The sequence below is a fragment of the Thamnophis elegans genome, chromosome 8, assembly GCF_009769535.1.
Source record: "Thamnophis elegans isolate rThaEle1 chromosome 8, rThaEle1.pri, whole genome shotgun sequence".
Taxonomy (NCBI): domain Eukaryota; kingdom Metazoa; phylum Chordata; class Lepidosauria; order Squamata; family Colubridae; genus Thamnophis; species Thamnophis elegans.
The window spans coordinates 4,875,579-4,897,429 of record NC_045548.1 but is presented as its reverse complement, the minus strand read 5'-3'; the positions used below and the strand labels follow the sequence as shown (position 1 = coordinate 4,897,429).

At 38.0% G+C, this 21,851-nt stretch overlaps 1 protein-coding gene across 5 annotated transcripts in view; it reads right to left on the bottom strand.

The window, feature by feature from the left end:
• PRPF4B (pre-mRNA processing factor 4B) overlaps positions 1-16,558 on the bottom strand; it is a 29,524-nt gene extending 12,966 nt beyond the window's left edge. For all 5 annotated transcript variants that reach the window (XR_004255834.1, XR_004255835.1, XR_004255836.1 and 2 more), the window contains exons 1-6: positions 16,434-16,558; positions 11,382-12,578; positions 5,465-5,635; positions 4,845-4,997; positions 3,186-3,267; positions 1,515-1,725 (exon numbers count right to left, since the gene is read on the bottom strand). Coding sequence is in view for 1 of the 5 variants with exons in the window: in XM_032222472.1 (XP_032078363.1) it covers positions 1,515-1,725; positions 3,186-3,267; positions 4,845-4,997; positions 5,465-5,635; positions 11,382-12,578; positions 16,434-16,477 (1,858 nt within the window). In the remaining 4 variants the exon portion in view is untranslated. The remainder of the gene's footprint in view (positions 1-1,514; positions 1,726-3,185; positions 3,268-4,844; positions 4,998-5,464; positions 5,636-11,381; positions 12,579-16,433) is intronic.
• Between the last annotated feature and the right edge of the window lie 5,293 nt (positions 16,559-21,851).

The window sequence follows — 21,851 nt, the reverse complement described above, 5'->3', positions numbered from 1 at the left end:
CTACGAGTTTGAAATGACTGAAAAATAAGGTTTTCATTTAGCACCAAAGTTAAGATGGTTAATTTTACAATTCTGAATGGAGAAAGCTGTGCTACCCCAACTCAAGAGAAGATAGGAATTAAGAGCTGAATATCCCAAACAGCTTTTCTTAACAGTTTAAACTACAGAATACACTCATTTCAATTTTTAGAGATTCCAAAATTAAAACCTGCAACCTATATACTGCTAAAGCTCTCATCATGATCTTGAACTGGGTGTAATGGTGCATCATAGGATAACAATTTTTGAACCAAGGTACCTCAAATGGGCTAATTTGCAGAATGTGTCTAAAATCCAGTATAAATGACTCCTAAGGGAATGAAACTTGGAAACGCTGCGACTACTTCAGGGCTTCTGGCTGCTGCTGCATTGTGCTGTGGTCACATAATCATTTTCAATGTTCCATGATAGTTTCCCGGCCAGTCTCACAATCCCGCCCTACTCAGCAGCAGCCACCTACTCCTTGCTTGCCGGGAAGAAAAAGGGAGGGGAGGTTTTCAACACTCTCTGCCAGATTCCTGCAAGAAAACTCAATGGGCAAGACAGCAGAAAGTTGTTCCTCCTGCTCCCAGTGCTTTTGGTCATTTGGTTTCTCTGTTTAGGAAAGGAAATATATCTGATATGTGACCCAATGGAGCATAGGTTTTCTAGTACATCTTAATTTTTAAACTAGAATGAAGTTTTATAGCTCTGGTCAGTAAAACTAGGTAATGTACATCAATTTATCATTGCATATGGGACAGTTTTTCTGCTTTTCAAGAATTAAGGATGGCAGTGAGCTGAAATACTCATACTAGCTAAGAGAGATGAACATTTAATTCAATTTTCTATTTTTCGTTTAACTGTAAGAAATATTAAATACATGCCACTATATTTATTATTAACAGTATTAAATAAATTTTGAAATGCTAATACATGGTGCTGTTTAGAAATATGTACACTGTGTCCCTGTCTGATATATTGTATTAAGTGAATTAAACTACTGGTAAATGAAATTCATTCATTTAGTTCTATAAAAATGTTTGCAAAGAGAAACAAGTAGTAGTTTCTCTTATCATTTGCAACCCTATATGTCATGAAAATGCACTTCAGAGGGTTCCCAAACAGAACATTTTTGAGGACAAAAGAAAATTTCAGGAAGGGGAGAGGAATGAAAGGAGAAAATCACACGGCAGGAAGAGAAGTCTGCCCAGCACCACACTTCACCCATTGTGCTAATGACTGAACAGGAATTTCTATAAAGTCTATAAACTTAAGTCTATGAAGATGGATATATTTTTGTCTTCAGTGTCTCAAATCCATCAGTGACTTCAGTCATAATTTAGCTAATTTTCTATTTATCTACAAGTAACAACATTATATTCAATTATAAATTAAAGACATAAATTGCTTCACTTAGCTGTCTTAATGTAAATATCTTGCTGTTGATTGGTAATTATTCTTTCAGAATGTATTAAAAACTCTGTAATTGTTACCATTATTTTGTTCAACTGCCATGAGGTTGTGTTTTGCTTTCACTGAGGCTTCAAAAGTGTCCACATTTTCTCGTTCATACTCTTTAACATCAGCTGCGACTCGTTCAAGAATGCCTTCTGGTGAGTTGGAACGACTGCGAGTGCTGCTTTGAGGACTGCTTGGTTCAGATGGCGCTGACATGTTACTATCCTCTGTTAAGTACTTATATTTCTAAAAAAAGGAAAAAAGCCATAATTTATGCTGGATTTGATAATGAGATAAATAAAAATGTTACTTACACTTCCTCCAGCATTATTAAAGAATCTATTTACTGCGCCTTCTGGACTATATATCTGCATTTTATATCTCTGATGTTTTTGCTTAGTTCCTGAAGCTCAAGAATTAAGATTCTGCTATAAAAGCAAATCAACTTCCTGTTGTGCAAAAGTTACGTCCCTTCTTGGATATGGAGGCCCTTCGCGAAGCCACTCACGCCCTGGTCATCTCCCACTTGAACTATTGCAATACGCTTTACATGGGGCTTACTCTTGAAAAGTATCTGGAAGCTTCAACTGGTATAGAATGTGGCTGCGAAAGCAAATTTGGTTGCCCCAAGGGTGATGCATGTAATGTTTTGTGATGTAAGTTGCACTGATTGCCAGTTTGCTTCCAAGTTCAATTCAAGGAGTTGGTTATATGCTTTAAAGCACTACATGGCACATACTCTTCTGGAAGAGCTTGAATACATGGCTCTGCCAACTCCCTTAGAGCACATAACCTTGAAGTTTTTAAGTACCTTAAAAGCCCCCTCCCCCTCTCCGGCCACCTTTTAACTTTGTTCTATTCTTGTTGTAATTGCCTCCTCTTATTGAAATATACTATTTTTATGTTTTTAATCGTACATTGCCCAGAGCTGTTCTGTGAGATGGGCAGTCCATAAATTTGATTTATAAATAAATAAATATGCATTCGGTCAATTCTAGACTGAGAAATCTGTTTCATACTGTATATTCCAAACTGCAATAGCCTGGAATTTACTATGCAAGCCCTTTTTTCAGTCTATTTCTTCTTAACCACTTTCCTCTTTCAGCTGCCACATATGTGGGAAGATACACAGTAGCAACCAATTATGCCAGAAAATGTTTGGAAATGCAAGGCCATTTTAATATCTGAACACGCTCTAACACAGTGTTTCTCAACCTTGTCAACTTGGAAGATGTCTGGACTTCAACTCCCAGAATTCCCCAGCCAGCAAATGCTGGCTGGGGAATTCTGGGAGTTGAAGTCCAGACATCTTCAAGTTGACAAGGTTGAGAAACACTGCTCTAGCAAGTACGAACTACATACAATAGTTATACAAGTTTAAGACTTCCTCAGTTTTCATAAATTGCAAAAATTTCTTTTGTGCAACCTTTTAAAAAAAAGGCCCTACATTATAAATGTTTTAACAAATGTCATTCAGAGCCATTACAACCTTGAATAGTAGGACTATTCTAACACCTGACAATTACAATTACAACCTTGTGTACATGACATCTGGAATTTACCAAACTTTTTATTTAAAACGTTTAGATAGCCATCTTACAGCAAACTCTGAACAGCTCCCAGATGTTACAAGTAAATGACATTTCTTCCAATAAGTCTACTTAAAATTTTAGTCTGGTCAGAATAGAATTAGCTACATAACAAACCTGCACAATTGCTTGCCTCTGTAATCTTCTTTGCTCAATTAGAGCTTCCTCATCTTCTTCTTCAACATCGAAGTCTTCAAGGCTATCATTATATAAATTAACCATTTGACATCTTAGTACTGTATGTACTGATACAAGAACACGTCTTTCCAAAATAACATTCAACATTCTTGGCCTGAAGTTCACAGAAAATTTCATCTCTGTCCTTAGGCAGCAGCTATTTTTCTTTCAAGAGCGCCGAGGTGGCGCAGTGGTTAGAGTGCAGCACTGCAGGCTACTTCAGCTGACTGCAGTTCAGCAGTTCGGCTGTTCAAATCTCACCGGCTCAGGGTTGACTCAGCCTTCCATCCTTCCGAAGTGGGTAAAATGAGGACCCGGATTGTTGTTGGGGGCAATATGCTGACTCTGTAAACCGCTTAGAGAGGGCTGAAAGCCCTATGAAGCGGTATATAAGTCTAACTGCTATTTACCTTATCTTAAAAGCTTCTTAATTAGAAATTCTTCCTGAAGAAAGCTGGTTAGAGGGAAAAGTGGATTTTCCCTCATGTTGGGATGCATGTCCATTTGATAGTTCTCAACTCCATCGCTATCAGGAAGTTCTACACTTTTATGGACAAGAATTGTTTCATTTTAAGGAATTCCAGGGAACTGAAAACACTTTCCCCCCTGGGCGACTTTGGATAGTCACACTCTCAGTCAACTCATCTCATAGGATTGTTGTTTTTGGGGAAATGTAAGAAGGAATGGGTTTTCCCTGAGTTATTTATAAAAATAATGAAGGAGGGATTTAAAAAATTACAATAAATAAAAATTACATGATCTAACTTATATTTATTTCAGCTATTGTATAGGGAAGACTAGTATCCCTTTTACAGGTAGTCCTCAACTTACAACGGTAATTTACCCTGGAACTATGGTAGTAAATGGTGGTGGTAAATGAGTTTTATGTGGGTTTTTTTGTAGGGCAGTCATTAAGCAAACTAAGCTGTTATTAATATTTTGATAAAACTTTGATACAATCAAGATAAATTCAGTTCGTATCATTTTTAAAAAAAATCTAGTTGGGGAGGGGGGTCAATATAAGACAAGATTAGTCTAGGAAGAATTGTTCTTGGCAAATCCATGCTGACTACTGTGCTTACAAAAGAGCTCTCCTTATGATTTACTCTAAAGTTTCCCCAAGTATTAATACAGATATCTAGCATCCAACAATCATCCAGTACTTCATCTGTTCCCAGGATTTTTTCATAGTTAATATGTAAATATTCAGTTATATTATTAAACCGCTTCAATACCAATCCAGTTTCTAGATTTTTAAAACAACTGGAAAAAATCGTTTTCCTTACCATGTTTCTATCCCATCTTAGTGAAAGAAGCACTGGAACAGCATAATGACCAATGCAACAAAAGCAAATCCATTGCAACATACTTTACTTCAGTGTTTCCCAACCTTGGTGACTTTAAGTCCTGTGGACTTCAACTCCCAGAATTCCCCAGCCAGCTATGCTGGCTGGGGGATTCTGGGAGTTGAAGTCCACAGGACTTAAAGTCACCAAGGTTGGGAAACACTGCTTTACTTACTAGTTTAAACTCACAATTTAAGGCTTCTTATCATTCCAGGGTACCTCACTATATGAGATACTGAAATACAAAACTTACTTTTCATCAGATGAAGATTCTTGCTCAATCTTCATTCCTTCGGAAAGGCTTCCCTTAAATTTATCTTCTATTTTGCTCCTGCTCCGTCGTCTACGGCCACCTCGTGATCTGGATCGCCTTCTCAAACGAGATCTACTACGCCTACCCCTGTCTCTGAAAATGGATTTAACAAAATATGTACTTTTATAACAACCATATTCATTTTGTTTGATACTATTATTTTAGCATCTAGATTAACAACCGTATCTATTTTACCAGCCATGATATTAGGATAATATATTTTTACTCAAATATTTACTGACAAAAAGGAATATAGAATAATCTGACACGAAGTTTCAGCTACAAAATTGGAAAAAGTAAACTCATCTTGAAAAGAATCATTATTTTTTAGCATACAGATATGATTGCACTGCATCATGTAACAAAAGATAACACAATCTTCCCTATTGCAGAGCATTACACATTCTCACAATCTACTTCAGAGGGACAAGAGATTTCAGGATACCAATGTATTTGGATGGCAGGTGGAAGCCAGATGGAGAAAATCAACCCCCTCATGCTAATGGAAAATACCACTTGTACAATGTTTATTTTGCTTAGAAACTATACAGCTTATATACCTCCTCCGAGGAGATCTACTTCTCCTTCTTGGAGATCGGCTATGTCGAAGTAGAGAGCGAGATCTTCGTCGAATTGGAGACCTGGATCTTCTTCTTGAAGGAGACCATCTAGGTGGACTGGCATCTTTTGATCGCTCCCTTCTTGAGAGGATGTCATCTCTAGTTCGTGTTCTTGAAGCAGGTAAAAAAGAAAAAGGAATTTCATTTTAGATGGAAGTCACTTTAAAAGTTCAATCTGAAATTAAACTAGAAAATAATATTGAACAGATAAATTTAAACAAAAGAAAAATGTTACACAAAAGGATGACGTTGTTACCTAACTCAGGCTTAGGATCCGCATCTTCTGATGATTAGCAATCTAAGTAAGATTTGACAAAACTAGTTCAGAAGCTTTAGAGCAGGGGTATCAAACTTGTGCAGTCACGGTGGTGTCATGTGACATATTGGGACTTCCCCCCCCCTTTGCTAAACCGGGTGGGGTTGGAGCCAGCATGTGACACATCTGGCCTGAGTTTGATGCCCCTGCTTTAGAGGATATTAGGTTGGAAAGATTTTCGCAATCTTTGAGTTAAGTTTATAGCTGACAAGGAATGAAATATAACTCAAGACTTATTTCCTTAGTTTACATTCTAAAACCAAGAATCTAGAAAACAGAAACTTAAATAATACTAAAGACAGTGTTATTTCTAAAGAATGAAACATCAGGATTTATCAGCATCTAAATTTACATGAAATGTTTAAACTGTATCTTCATATACATTAATTTGAACTCCTGCACTTGTGTTTATGTAGTTATTAAGAACATGTTTTTTTAAATGTAACAAAGCAAAAATATCACTACTGTATAGATTCTTTCTTTGAAGTTTGCAGTGATGCCAACAACACTAAAATTATTAATGTGCGTGATAGGCTAGAGGGGGCATGTCTCTTTGTGAATCTATCATGAAGAGCCCAGACAACTAAACAATCACTTTGTCCTAGTGAGCTGATAAGCAGAACCTGAGAATAGATGTTAGTTAGCTCCCCAAAACAAATGGGGGCTGCTGAACAGATAAAGAAAAAACGAAACTCCGTAAAAAGAAACAGGACTCTGAGAGAAGACACTTGTGACTAACAATCTAAAATGGGTCTAGAAAGCCTGGCAATATTGGCTGATCCTGAGATGGACTGGAGAGGCTGGATCGGTGTCACCAAGTTTTATTTTAAGAGTAGCTCCTCAAATGGACCATGTACAATCCAGAAACCTAGACTGGGGACTAGAATCTACCTACAGAGACGGTCCAGGTAGAGAAAAACCTAGTTCTACCAGCCAGAGCCTAAGCAAAAATGTAATTATGGACTAAGATGCATAAGATTCACTAGAAAGTTCCCTTTAACATGCATTTTAAATCTCAAGCGGTGGCTTTATTCCATCACTACTCATAGTATATTTTAAATTTCCAATTGTGATTGCATTCCTAACCTGCTGGCGGTGAAAATGGGCAACAGAAGGGATTAGTTTACCTGATTACAGTTTAATTACTTACAGTCGTAAAACTAGTCTGGAAACAATAAAGTGAAAATTCATAACAGGCTCCACTGTTATCCAAATTGTTGTAGGAAAATATTTTAAAATGTTACGCGTAAGATTTTTCTTTAAAGTAAAGCCACACTCTGTAATGATAGATTTACAATGATTACAATAATTTGGGTGTGTGGCAGATAAAAACTGAAATGCTTAATCTAGAAAAATGATTCAAGAAAGCAGCCCTTGAGGATAAATCATGACCTACAGTTTAAAGGGGGGGGGGAGATTGGTCAGCTGAGGGAGGCAAAAAGTAATATTTCTTAACTATCACATTTTTTTGCTTTCTTCAGCAAAGAAATATATTCTTTTCTTTTCAATATACTGCCTTGCATTTCAGAAATATGATTCTGGACTACAAAACTGAAGATATAGTGTAAGCATATCTATGTAAACAAAAAGGTGAATTCTAATCCACTACTTTTAAAGACATAAATGGGACAAAGGTAGCACATATATTTGAAATGTAGTACACTAGACAATGCAAAATTGTGATTTTGCTTACAGAATTACTAAAAAGATTCTTGCAATAACCAAAGTGTATTATTATGAGCAAAATTAATCTCCTGATCAGATCATATTTCTTTCATATTATCCAACATATTACAGCAGTTTCAGGTTTTAGCAAAGTATTAGCTGCTGTCTACACTTAATCCTCACCTATTTTATTGCCTCTAGCAATATTGCAACTAATTCAACAGACATTCGTTTGCTTTCTCTCATTCACTATACTTACCATATTTTTCGGAGTATAAGACGCACCTTTTTTCCTCTAAAAAGAGGCTGAAAATCTGGGTGCGTCTTATACACCGAATACAGCATTTTTTGCCTCCTGAAGCTCCGCCCCTTCACCAAAATGGCTGCGCACAGCCTTAAGGAGGCTTTCAGACAGCTCCTGGGGTCTGGGGAGGGCAGAAATGAGCAAAAAATGGGCCGTTTTTGCCCCCCCCCCTCGCTGCACTCTATAAGCCTCCATAAGGCTATGCATGCATTTTTTTTGACAGAAAAAAGGGCCGTTTTCGCAAAAAAGAGCCATTTTTTGCTCGTTTCCCCCCCAGGAGCACTCTGTAAGCCCCCCCCCGGCTATTAATGCCTTTTTTGAAACAAATGGGCCCGTTTTCATGAAAAATGGGCCGTTTGGGGGATGTTTGAATAGTACAAAAACTTTTTTCCCCCTTTCAGAAAGCTGTTTAGTTAGTGGTTGATGAGAATTACATTGATCAAGTGGCTGTGCCAGCAGAAACAAAGTTTTAGGTGCTATAGGTTGTCAGCTATTTCCTTCTCCAGCACATGGATAAATACACCTGGAAACATCTACCTACCTACCTACTCACTCTCTCTACCTACCTACTGTATTTCTCTCTGTCTCCCCCCCCCCACTATCTACCTATATACCTACCTACCTTCTCTCTCCCCCTTCCCATCTACTGTATTTCTATTTTTCTCTCTCTATCCCTCTAGCTACCAACCTACCTACCTACTCTCTCCCTAACTACTGTATTTCTCTTATTTTTCTTTCTGTCTATCCCTCTACCTACCTACCTATCTACACTCTCCCTCCCTCCCTACTGTATTTCTCTCTCTCTCTCTCTCTCTCTCTCTCTCTATCTATCTATCTATCTATCTATCTGTGTGTTTTTTATTTGTGCTGATAAATAAATAAAGGGAGACTAGTATAGATCTATTTCAAGCCATTTAGCTCTCATCAGCTAGCCATACCCTTACTGGGATTCGAACCTGTGCTGTATTGCATCTTAGGCAAACATCTTAGCCATTAAGATGCAATACAGCACAGGTTCGAATCCCAGTAAGGGTATGGCTAGTTGATGAGAGCTAAATAGCTTGAAATAGATCTATACTAGTCTCCCTTTATTTATTTATCAGCACAAATAAAAAAACACAAATATAACAAAGGTAACAGTAAAAATATTGGGTTTCTGTCATGATGGACTCTTGTGACGAGCCGATTGACAGATGATGAAAGCAGTTAGCTTCCTCCCATAATTGGGGCTTATCAGGGGTTGTGACTCTAAATATATGTATGTATGTATGTATGTATGTATGTATGTATGTATCCATTTATCTACCTACCTCTCTCTCCCTACCAACCTACTGTATTTCTCTCTCTTTCTCTTCCTCTCTATCCCTCTTATCTACCTATCTTTTTTTTTATTTGCCTCTTCAAAACCTGGGTGCGTCTTATACTCCGAAAAATACGATAAGCTTAATCATATTGTATAAAATGTGCATAAGGAAAGCCTGAAAATTTTGTTTTCCCCAAGTTTCAAAAGCTTCTCATCACTCAAAAGGTTTTTCTTTTCATGACTGTATCTTAGATCTACGGCAAGTTAAACTTGGTGAATTGGATCCGAACTTCTTGTAGTGGTGAAATGGACTTCAACATAAGAACAGAGATGCCCTACTAAATCAGACATTGACCCATCTAATCCAGCGGTTTCTTCTTACAGTAGCCAACCAATTGAGCAAAGAAGCTTAATAGTCTCCCACGCAACAGATGGCCTTCAGAGACAGTCACACAGCCATCAAGGTTAATAGCCATTGTTTCCTATAACTTGAATGAATTGGTCTGAGTTTTTTAAAAAAATCTTTTCTCTGTGCCGATACTTTCAGTATTCAATTTCATGATTCTAATTCTAGAAATTTGGAAATTCTCCTGGTCTATTTTATTCACACTATCTATAATTCTGTATACTTCAATCATATCCCTCCCTGTTTATCTCCTATCTGTAAATCCCTAAGTGTCACAACATTTTTCCCAGTTTAATGATTTAATAATGAAATAATAAAATATCACATTTAAAAGTTATCAGAAAAAGTATATAAACAGCATATTGATAAAAATGCATTTCTTTTGGTTACTTACAATCCATCCAAACTAATGAAAATCTTACATTAAATCATAATTAAAAGATTACTGATATTATTGTTTCTATGTTAAATGTGGAAGTTTTGAGTCAACTCAGTATTTTAGATTTGATTCTCTACCTATGCCTGCCACCCAAAACTGAAACATACATCGCCAAAATTCATTGTCAAGAGGTTCAAAATACAAGAATCTGTTGCTTCAACAGATTTTCAGTTTTATGTAATTTGTGAATTTTATTTTATAACAATTATATACAGAAATAAATTCTACTGAATTTGAAATTCTTTTAAAATATGCTGTATTTTAAAATGCAAAAGGCATTAATATGTTCAATGACCGCACACTAATTTAAGCATTTGACAGCTATCGCTGAACTGATTTCCAAAATAAAACTATAGCAACGCAAACACTAATTAGATTCCAATATACAAGCAACCTGAGGACTGTTTACTAAAATATTTTAATTTACATTAAAGTTATTTAATCCCCATTTACATTTGGCTGATAAACTACAAGTACAGAGAAATAAAGAGAACAAGCCTAACTTCTTTAAGAAAAGATGTGTTAGTCAAATTAGAATTCTCAAAATACAAATATATTTATTACTATATTCAATGTGTTTTTCGTTCTGAACAATACAACCACACCTCAGATTGTCATACAACCTAGCAATTTATCTGCCAATTAGGAATCCACCTGATACCTCTCTTGTTAATCTCTGAATTGCACTGCATCTGCAACTTGCCCTTATTACCCAAGAGATATTAAGGCTCCCTTATAACCATTTGCATTCACTGAACCCCAAAAATATGGGTATCTTAAACAAACCCCCAAAATGATTATATAATATACATAGTTCTAATCCCTTCAAGGTAAACTGACTCTTGCCATAGATATGTTTCTCCTTGAATTTGATTACTGCTAGAATATATTATTATGTAAAACAATCTTTAGTCTGTTGATTTTTTTTTGTATAGTAGTAGTCATTAGAAGAAGGGAGTTTCTACTGAAAATAACAGTACTGCAGAGGAAACCAATGAAAATGAATCAATTCATAATAATACAAGTCACAGACTGGCACTACAAAAATAAACAAACAAATAAACAAATCACGTGCTTACACATTCTAAGGTTTTTCTATTCACTGCCAACTCACCCATTCTATTGCATACTATATAAACATTTATTTATTTTTATTGCACATTCTTTAGGTCCCTCCAGACTTCCATATTCTAAAACAGGATCCATTACTCATGGACAACTTGCAATATAACTAACAGGCAGGAAGTGACATGGATTTTGCTGATTTCTTACACCCCCAATATATCATCATAATATATACCATCCCAAAGGCAGATTTTTGGAGCGTGCAAGAATATTGGTAAAAATTATCCTCCACCACTCCCACGTTCACAATTGTAAGTAATGTCTAAACCAAAATCATTATCTTTTTCAGTCAGCATTACCTGGGAGAAGAAAAACGTCTCCTTTCTGATTCTCTTCTTTTTCTATCTGCTGATCTGCTCTTTGCTCTCCTACCAGGAGATCGATTGCGAGATGGTGATTTACTCTGTTTAGATCTGCGATCATTAAGCAGGGGTGATCTGCTGCGTCTTAGTTTATCTCGTAGTTTTGGGGATAAACTTCTTCCTTTAGGACTACGACCAGGTCTTTTACTGGGAGACCGGTTTTCTTTCCCTGATGACATATCTTTTGAAGGTGATTTGATGAGCTTCTTTTCTTTTTCGGTCTCAGATCTCCTGGATTTTCGATCTTTCGATCTTGATTGTCTATCTTTGGATTTGCTTCTTTGTTCTATGGGAGATCTGGATCTTTTGCTACGATCTCTAATTTTATTTTCATTAATAACCGGAGATTTTTTACGATCTCTTGATTTGATCTTATCTTCTGCTTTAGTTTTATCTTCAGGAGGAGACCGTGACTTCCTATTTTTTTCTTGAGAGCGCCCTTTAAGGGTTGGAGATTTTGACTTTCCTATTTGATCTTGAGACTTTGTTCTTTTAGATGGGCTTTTAGATTTTTTTCTTTCTTTGGATTTACTTCTAGTAACTTTCTCTTTTATACCATCAACTCCTGACTTGCTTTTCTTTTTATCAGCCCTGTGCCGAGTCCGTTCTTTTGATCTGCTCTTACTGCGTTTCTTTGAACTTTTATTGTCTACAATCTCAAGCTTTCCCTTAACATTTGACGATTTATTTGCAGATCTAGTTCCATTTCTCCCCTTATCATTGATTTCTCCTTCTTCTTCTGAACCTGACTCATATCCTTGTAATATTAATCCCATTCCAGATTGAACCTTTCCTTCCATTAGCTCATTTTCAAGTTCAGCTTTTAGTAATGCTCTTTGTTTCTCTAAATCTTCTAGAGGAGCTAAGAAGTCAATTTTAGTTCTTTTTGCGGGCCCATCTTCTTTATCAGAGATATCAGCCACCTCCTTTCGTTTATGTTTCTTATGTTTGTGCCTATGTTTATGCTTTTTGTCCTTATCTTCTTCTGAAGAATGTTTGTGTTTCTTATGTTTGCCTCGATGTTTGTGTTTCTTTTTTTTATGTCGACTATGTTTAATTTGTGGTTGGTCTGCTTCTGAAATATCTCCATTTTCTTCATTTGCACTTCGCTCCGATATATCAGCTTCTTCAATTCTGTAAATATATTTCAAAAAGCAGAATCTAAATAAATTTAAATCAACAAAATATCTTTATGGTATATTTTCCAATCAGACAATTCTAAGATATTTACATAATTTAAATCATTTTCAGACAGAGAGATAGCAAAATGATCTACTGGGTGTACATAGGTTTACTTCTACTGTTTAGATAAATAAATATCACATGACAGAATTTAAGTGGTAAACTATCTAGAAAATGAGTGGAAATAGTTTCCAGTTATATAGGTGTAATATTTAGAATTTCACACAAAAAGTAGAAATGACGAAGAAAAGAGTAAATGAAATGCCAGGGAATTAGGTTTGCCATCTTATGACAGTATAAAACATTCTCCCTTTGACTTGCCTTTAACAAATATGAATGGAAAATTTTCTGGGATCCATATGTTCTATTACGGAAAACTCTGGCAATTAAGATATATGGTGCTTGCTTTACAGGTGATTGTTTCAAAAAAACTGACATTTAAAATACTTTGCAACTGCATATTATTTAACTGCTTATTAATCTGTTGATTCTAATACTGAAACATAGTTTACAAAATTCTTATAACATTTTTTCTCCACATCAGAATTTTTATTTTTTGTATTTAATTTACAACTCGCCTTTATTATTTTTATAAACAATTAAAGATAGTGAATATATCTAACACTCCTTCTTTTCCTATTTTCCCCACAGCAATCCTTTGAGGGCTGAGAGAAAGTGACTGGCCCAAAGTCACCCAACTGGCTTTCAAGCCTAAGGCAGGAGTAGAATATATATGTGGATTACCCTTTTAAATCAGAAATCTCCCCTTATCAATAACTTTACCCCTGGAGAAAATGAGGGAAATGAATAGGCACCACCTCTACCAAATGTTATATTTATGCCATCCTGCCCTCACATAAGTTTTTGTCTGACCAAATGATGGGCATGATTTATGAAAACAATAGTAAGGATCTAGCTTTGAATGATAAAGTAGCAATTAATTTCGTAAGTGTAAACATGTCCAATTCAGCTTGCACTATTAATGCATAAATTACTACTGTCTAATACAAAAATCAGTCTAGCTTGATTTTTTTTTAAAAAAAAAAACCAAATGGGGTGCTATAGGATGGGCTGGACAGGGATACAGAGGGCAGCAGACAAAGGAATAGGGGGAAAAATGAAGTAAAGAATGGTGAGGAGCAAAATATCACCTTTGTATCACTGAGGAGGTAGAGAAGGAGCACTAAAGAAATGTTGCTTAGCTCAGGATCTGGTCTACCCTTCCTGTTCCATCTTGAAACATTAGATGGATAGTGATTCAAGGACAATGAACAAGAATGGCAATATATGCAAAGAAGGAAAAACACCAAGGCATGTGCAGAATGAACAACTGTACAGACAGATCAGAAACTGATCATTATTCATTATTTGGGGGATGAAGTCATTGCAGTTGTTTCACTGTATTTAAAAAACTGTTTAATCAAATGGAATAGACCTTTAAAGAAGCTGAAGTTTAACATTTAGACACTGTACTTCACTGTCTCACTGTCAAAAACTTATTTAGTATGTCATTTTTATATCTAAAATTGTTTATAGCTATTGAAACCCAGCCAATTTCAGTGAATTTGGCAAATTTTCCTCTATAATATTGTGTACAAAGCACCTTGGAATCTAATACTAGCCAATTCATTATGCTGTTGGAGGCCACCTCCACTGGTCTTCAAAATTATAGCCAACAGTCAGTGGGATAATGCAGACTGGTCTCTAACACGCTTGCATCTTAGTGCCAGTTGTTAAATCAGTTAAGGAGAAGGATCAAATTCTTCTAACCCAGGGGGTCAGCAACCCGTGGCTCTGGAGCCGCATGTGGCTCTTTCAGCCCTCTGCTGCGGCTCCATTGCTCAAAATATGCATCACATATAATGTGTGATACCCGCCGGCACAAGATTTATTGAGCTTTTCGACCATCGGTAGCCCAACCATAGATAAATCCAAGAAAAGTAAAGTTTTAGAAGAAAACAGAACGTTTAATTCAACTACATATGCTAGTTCTGTGGCCTCTCAGGAAATAGTCAGACACAAGGAAGGGTTTTGTGGCTCCCGGTGTTTTCTTTTCTGTGGGAAATGGGTCCAAATGGCTCTTTGAGAGTTTAAGGTTGCCGACCCCTGTTCTAACCTTAACATCTACTGGAGTCCACCATAGTTTATTGGGGGGGGGGGGGAGTACAATTTGTGTCAAGCCTTCATAAAGAGCAACACCTCTCACTTTACAAGCAATCTGACTGTTACCTGAAACACATTACAATAAACAGCGAAAAGGAAAAATTGATTAACGAACCAGAATACAGAGATATACAGAGATTTTTTTTTTTAAATGGAGGCTCACATTTCCATTTTACCCAAGTCCCATTTACCTAAAAAAAAAAAAAACCATCTTTTTAAAAAATTCAATACCTCTCACTTTACAAGCAATCTGACTGTTACCTGAAACACATTACAATAAACAGTGAAAAGGAAAAAATTGATTAACGAACCAGAATACAGAGATATACAGATATATTTTTTTTTTTAAATGGAGGCTCACATTTCCATTTTACCCAAGTCCCATTTACCTAAAAAAAAAAAAAAAAAAAACACCATCTTTTTTAAAAATTCATTTTGAAACAAGCCTTGCACGTGAACCCTTGCTCTCTCTTTTTCTTTTGTTATACGGTTTCTCTATTTAAAAACAAACAAACAAACAAACCCGATCCCTGGTTAAGGTTTTTTTTTCCCCGTCTGTCCAATGTGTAACACATACGTTTATTTGGGAATATAATTTGGTTTCTCTATTTAAAAACAAACAAACAAACAAACAAACCCGATCCCTGGTTAAGGTTTTTTTTTCCCCCGTCTGTCCAATGTGTAAACATACGTTTATTTGGGAATATAATTTGGTTTCTCTATTTAAAAACAAACAAACAAACAAACCCGATCCCTGGTTAAGGTTTTTTTTTCCCCGTCTGTCCAATGTGTAAACATACGTTTATTTGGGAATATAATTTGGTTTCTCTATTTAAAAAAAAACAAACAAACAAACCCGATCCCTGGTTAAGGTTTTTTTTTCCCCCGTCTGTCCAATGTGTAACACATACGTTTATTTGGGAATATAATTTAGAAAGGGAAAAAAACACACACGCACGTGCCCAATCCTTCCACACACGGCTTGGTGAGGGAAAAGACGACTTTCTTTTCAAAGAGTCGGGTTTTTTTTTTCCCCTATAACCCCCCCTTCTCATCAGAGGATCGTGGGCAATTATAAGTTAACTTTTGGTATTTTTGGTATTTATTGTCACTTATAGGCCGCCCTTTTCCCTGAGGGGACTCAGGGCGGCTTACAACTCATAGGGAAGGGAGTGCAAAACAAGACGTAAAACAATATGTGGATACAAATACAAATAATAATAAAACACAACATTCATTCAACATTCGGGTGGGGTGTATAAAATCCTATCCCCAGGCCTGACGGGATATAGCCTTAACGGCCGTTAGGGCGAAGGCAAAAGCCTCGGACGAGCTTCCAAGTATTTGTGTTGTTATTTGTGAAGCGATAAAGCGGCAGGAAAGGTCAGAAACCGTTAAGACTATAAAATACAGGGAAAGCCCGGACTCCGTACCTGAGGAGAAGCCACAACTCCGCGGTCAGGTCTGACCAAGGCCTCCCCGCGACCGTTATAACAGCCCCGTCGACGGCGCGTTCTAGGCCCTCCGCTCGCTTCCCTCCCTCCCCCTCCGTTCCCCCCCTTTCCTAGCTCAATAAAACGAGGCCACACATAGTTATCGTCTTTAAATATATATATATATATATAAAAAAAGCAGCAGCCTTACCCGTGTCCCCGCATTGCCAACTCCACCAACGTCGGGGCGGCCATTTTGAACTCCCAAACTCCTTCTTCGCCGCCGCCGCCAGCGCTGAGGGAGGGTTGGCGAGTGGCGCATGCGCACTAGGGACGCATAAACCTCCTCCGAGGCGAGAGCGAGGCGAAGACGTAAAAACTGGCTTGGTTCGCTTCGAGCGAGCCGGAAGTGAGGTAAATATCGCGAGCCTGGAGAAGGGCGATGACTCGGATGTCCTCGGAGGACTCAAAGGGTGGGTTGGGTAGGTGGGTGACGCTGCTTCCGGCTCTTTGTTGGAGCTGGGTTTAAAAAAAAAAGCGCGGCATGTCCTTGCAATGAAATACTTTGAGCCTCTCTTTTTTTTCTTCTTCTTCTTCCATTTCGCATATAAATTATGAATGTTCTTCTTGCCCCGGATATGGCAGAATAGGAATAGGAATCAGGGCAGGAAATAGGGATGGGAAGGAAATAGGGATAGGAATCAGAACAGGATAGGATGTCTTAATTATTTATTTGCTCAAGCATGCATAAGATAACAGATATAAGTATTGTAGGAATTTATCACCCAGCCCTCTCCAAGAAAAAAATGAGATATCCTAGGAAATATTGAAAAGGCAGAATATTTCTCTGGATGTGAAAAGAAAGAAACATGTTTTAAAAAGACAGAATAGCTGCCTGCAGCTTCCTGCCCATCCCCACTTTGTCAATGGGTCATTAAAAGGGCCAAGCTAGTCCACTTTACATAATAAAGGCTTCTCCACTTCAGCTCCAGGGGGGAATGGGATTAAGGCATGATAATATTGGCCCCCAACTGACCACGTGGCATCTGAGAACTCAACCAAACTTGGATTCAAAAAGCAGCTTAGAGAGTTGCCCCTGCATGGCCCCATGGGAGTCTGACAACCAATACAAGATACAAGATCAAGATCAAAGGCCAGAGGGGAATAAAACCAGGAACTCAGCTTCTTTTCCTCTCTTTCTCTCCTCTTCTCCAACAACATTGAAGCATGTGATCTCCTTTTCTGTACAGGACTCAAGCCATGTGGTCCTGTCCACCATTAAAACCATCTTTCCAAGCAGCCTCCATGTCTCCAGTGTCTTTTTCCCCACTTGGAGCCGAACCCAGAAAGACATTTCTTTCATCAGTATAAACATGATTATGAATACGTGAAATGGATACGAATAAATGGGGACATTAGGACAGGGATGCTAGGCACTTTGGTGCGCTTATGCACGCCCCTTACAGACCTCTCAGGAATGGGGTGAGGTCAACAGTAGACAGTTTTAAGATTAAAGTTGTGGGCATTTGAGGAAGAAACCCACAGTCAGGTAGTGCATTCCAGGCATTGATCACTCTGTTGCTGCAGTCGTATTCTCTGCAATCAAGTTTGGAGCGGTTTACCTTAAGTTTGTATCTATTGTGTGTCCGTTTATTGTTGTGTTTGAAGCTGAAGTCATGGACAGGTAGGTAGAACAGAACCTTAGAGGTCTTCTAGTCCAGCCCCTTGCTCAAACAGGAGACCCTCGTACCATTTCAGACATGTGACTGTCCACCTTCTTCTTAAAAACCTCCAGTGATGAAGCTGTAGAAAGTCAGCACCCAGCCACCCTCCTTTTGGGGAATATTAAAAAGGCAGGAAGGAATATTTCCCCCAAGGGGAAAAAAGTCTTAAGGGAGACAGAAACAAATCTCCCCCAAGTAGAAAGGAGGCCAGCTTTTAGAAATGCAGATTTGGTAATCCATTCAGAAAGACTGGGTGCCTTTTCCCCAAACGAAACTTCAAAACAAGGCATTGCTTTTTTAAAAAACCTGTTCTAGGCATGTCTTTCTTAAAATAGCTGCAAGATTTTTCTGAAGTAAAATGGTGGTTTACTTTTCTACATGGAAATCTCATTTTATTCCTTCACAGCCAAAGTGATCAGTGCATTTAACAGCTGATTCAATCAATACAATCACGAAGTACAAACCTCTTTGTACCAAAAATAGAGTTCTGCAGGGTGGAAGGAGTAGGTTTCAAAAAAGTCAAAGGCTCAACCACATAATTGTGACTTCCTTCTTGTTCCTTCCTCCTTGTCTCCCAATATGCATGTCATTAACAGATTAACAGAGTTGGAAGGGACCTTGCAGGTAATCTAATCCTGATCCCCCTTTTGAATGGCGGTAAAGGAATTACATAGTGGAAATTAGAGAACTGATAAATCAATGTTTTTGTTTTCAGTCTAATCTTGCTTATATTCAGTCTGCCCACTTCCTTCTTAAGAATATAAATTAAAGTAACACCACACAAACTCCCCATTGAAATGACTACATTTCGTCTGCAGCTAAAAGCAATCTTCATTCAATAATCTGCATCACCATTTTTTTTAAAATAAAGTAAATAACCCCAAAGGTCACTCACTCCCTGTGCTCAAACAAATTTATTTGTTTAAAAATGTAGCTCCTATAAAGCCCTCCCTGATCAGTTCCCTTCGTGTCAGAAAGAAGAAACACAAACTTTGCTTTTTGCTTAGGAACCAAAACTGCTGAGAAGTTTTGCAATGGGAAAGGAGACACAAGGACGTCCGCTGAAGGAGAATCATAAGCAAAGATAGACTCACACAAACACTGAGAGGGGGAGCAAAACTTGGTGAAATTCCCTTCCCACAATTCCATTCCATTCCACTCCACTTTATTCTATTTGTATGATTGGGCTGCGTAAATTTAGTTGAAATCAGTGGGATTTTTGTTCAGTCCTGGACAGAGGCTTGCAATAATCTTAAAATATTAAGACAATTATATGTAGGATGTATCTGGTCTGCTGTCATCTTAATTTGGCCAGAAGTGCTGCTGTGCTTTTCTAGTATGTACATAGCTGACTGCAATGAGAAATGACAGGATTAATTAACTCAGAATCATTTATTAAGAAAACATGTTTTGGCTTGCACCATTTAATTTGTTCTAGCAAAAGTCACTGGAGACATGGAAGCTGCTTGGAAAGATGGTTTATTGTTGGACAGGGCCACATGGCTTGAGCCCTGAACAGAAAAGGTGATCACATGCTTCAATGCGTACCGGGGCCAAATGTTCATGTTAAAATATATTGCGTGCCAAATTCCATCAGTTTCAAAGCACTTGAGCCCCAAAGTACCGCTGTATATCAATAAGTGTTCAGTACCTCCGAGAAAAGCTATCTTTGTTTAGTAATGTAGGAAACAGAAAACCAAGCTTTAGTTGACATAAGAAGCTGGTTCCGGGGAAAGTGAGGTCAAAGCCTTGGAAAGCCATTGTCTGCCCTAGGTGGGGAGAGAGTGAGAACATTTCCATTTGTGGTTCTGCACTTCAAGATTATTACAAATGTAATAATAAAGCGAGATTCTAAACTACGCTCATAGTTGAAAATGAAGTGCAGCATATTCTTCAGTTAAATAAATAAAACTGTTAAAGTGTTAAGATACTGAGAATGTTTAAATCTTTCCTTAGTTGGAATGGTGGCTGAAAATTCTATCAGAAACAAAAAAAGGAGAAGAAATACGTCATTCCCAAGGACAGTATATCTATGTTTTGGGGATATGTTACATAACTCAAGAAGAAAACAAATGGCTAGCTATAAACCCAACATAATAAATACCCTGATTTAAATAGAAATTCCGTACATATTCTAATGATCAGATAACCTGTGTCTAAGTTTTACCTGCCTTAATGACCAAGTTTAAGGTCCTTTTCTTCGTGGCACGACAAAACCGCGGTCCACTAAAGCGCGCCCGATTAAAGCGCGTTGCTGACGTCATCAGCAGCGCGACAACAGCGACCACGGAGAAAAAAGGGCGCTTTAAAAAGCGCTTTGAAAGCAAGCCGATTCACGTTACGGTAAGGGTTAGGTTTAGGGTTAGGGTTAGGTTAAGGGTTAGGGTTAGGGTTAGGTTAAGCGTTAGGGTTAGGGTTAGGGTTAGGTTAAGGGTTAGTGTTAGGTTTAGCATTAGGTTAAGGGTTAGGTTTAGGGTTAGGTTAAGGGTTAGGGTTAGGGTTAGGTTTCGGGGGTTAGGTTTAGGTTTAGGGGTTAATTTTAACTTTAGCGCTCACAGCGTGCTTTTTTCGTCGCGCTGTGATGACGTCAGGTGCGCGGTTTCGTCGAGCGCGCTTTAGTCGACCACGGTTTTGTGGTGGAACGCTTTTCTTCCTTCTGAAGGTTGTTTAAGTCCAACCTTGACCAGATAGCTTACAAAGAAACACCAGCTGTAAATTACAACACACAGTCACTCTGTTGCCAAACTTTTCAGTGAAAAAAATAGGACAAAATCTAAGTTTCCCCCCCAAATCTGCTCATAGTAGCTTAATTCTCCATGGCAGAAATCATCTCCAAATATTTTGCTAGGTGAGAAAGGAGAAGGCGTTCTTTGTCAAACAAAATCTAATGGAACTAGCGGTAGAATCTTTCTTTAAAACTGACCTTGTTATAGTTCTTCCATATTTAACCTTAATATTTAAGAGTGCTGAGCAGATAAACGACACACCCCTCTCTCTTCTACTATCTCCCAGTTTCAACGGGCTGAAGTAAATGCACAGCTTGGCCTAATGATAGGGTTCAGCCTGATCAATTTGGGGGAATATAAACTACTCAAGGTTCCTAGAACTAGACCCACATGAAAACCTTATTTGTACAGTCACTTATGTATGAAACAAGAAGGAAATCTGATTTTTAGAGCAAGTGAAATAGAGGATAAGGAATTCCCCACTTCTAAAGTCAATACGATTTGCTGACTGTTGTGGCCCAGAAGGAGCCGTTGGAGCTGCCGCCAGACTCCGACAGCGAGGGGTCTTATGAGTCGGCCTTGGAGGCGGTGGAGGACCCAGGACAGGGTGTCGACTCCGAGCAGGGAGAGGAGACACTGGTTGGCCACCAGGTGACGGCAGAGCATTGGATCAAAGGGAATGTTCAGGAAAACATTTGGGAGTTGTTTCAGGATGAATGCAGGCGAAGGGCTACTCGACGGAAGGAACACCTGTGTAATTGTAGGAGATGATTGTGCTTAGCTGATGCTGATTAAGATCCTCTCCTGAGTATAAAAGAGACTGTTTGTGCCACGCCCTGGTTGCAGGAGTCAACGTTCTCATTCACGTTCATGAGTCAGAGAAACCAACTTGGATAAGTGGTTTGCTGTGAGAAGCTTGTTTAATTGCTGCCAGAGAGCTTATCTCTTTGTTTATTTTGGGCTCGCAGCCAGCAAGAGCCGGGACTGATTAAAACATTCTTTCATATGTCTGTTTGGCTTTTGTTCCTGAATGGAGAAGGGGGGGGGTCAGAACACTGACTCAATATATTTAGGGGTGTAAGGGGGTGTTACTAACATGTATGTGCAAAACAGTCAAAATCTTGTCTCTTTATGGGCACTAGCATGTACAAAAAGGGCTGAGCCTTTGATCATGTGGGT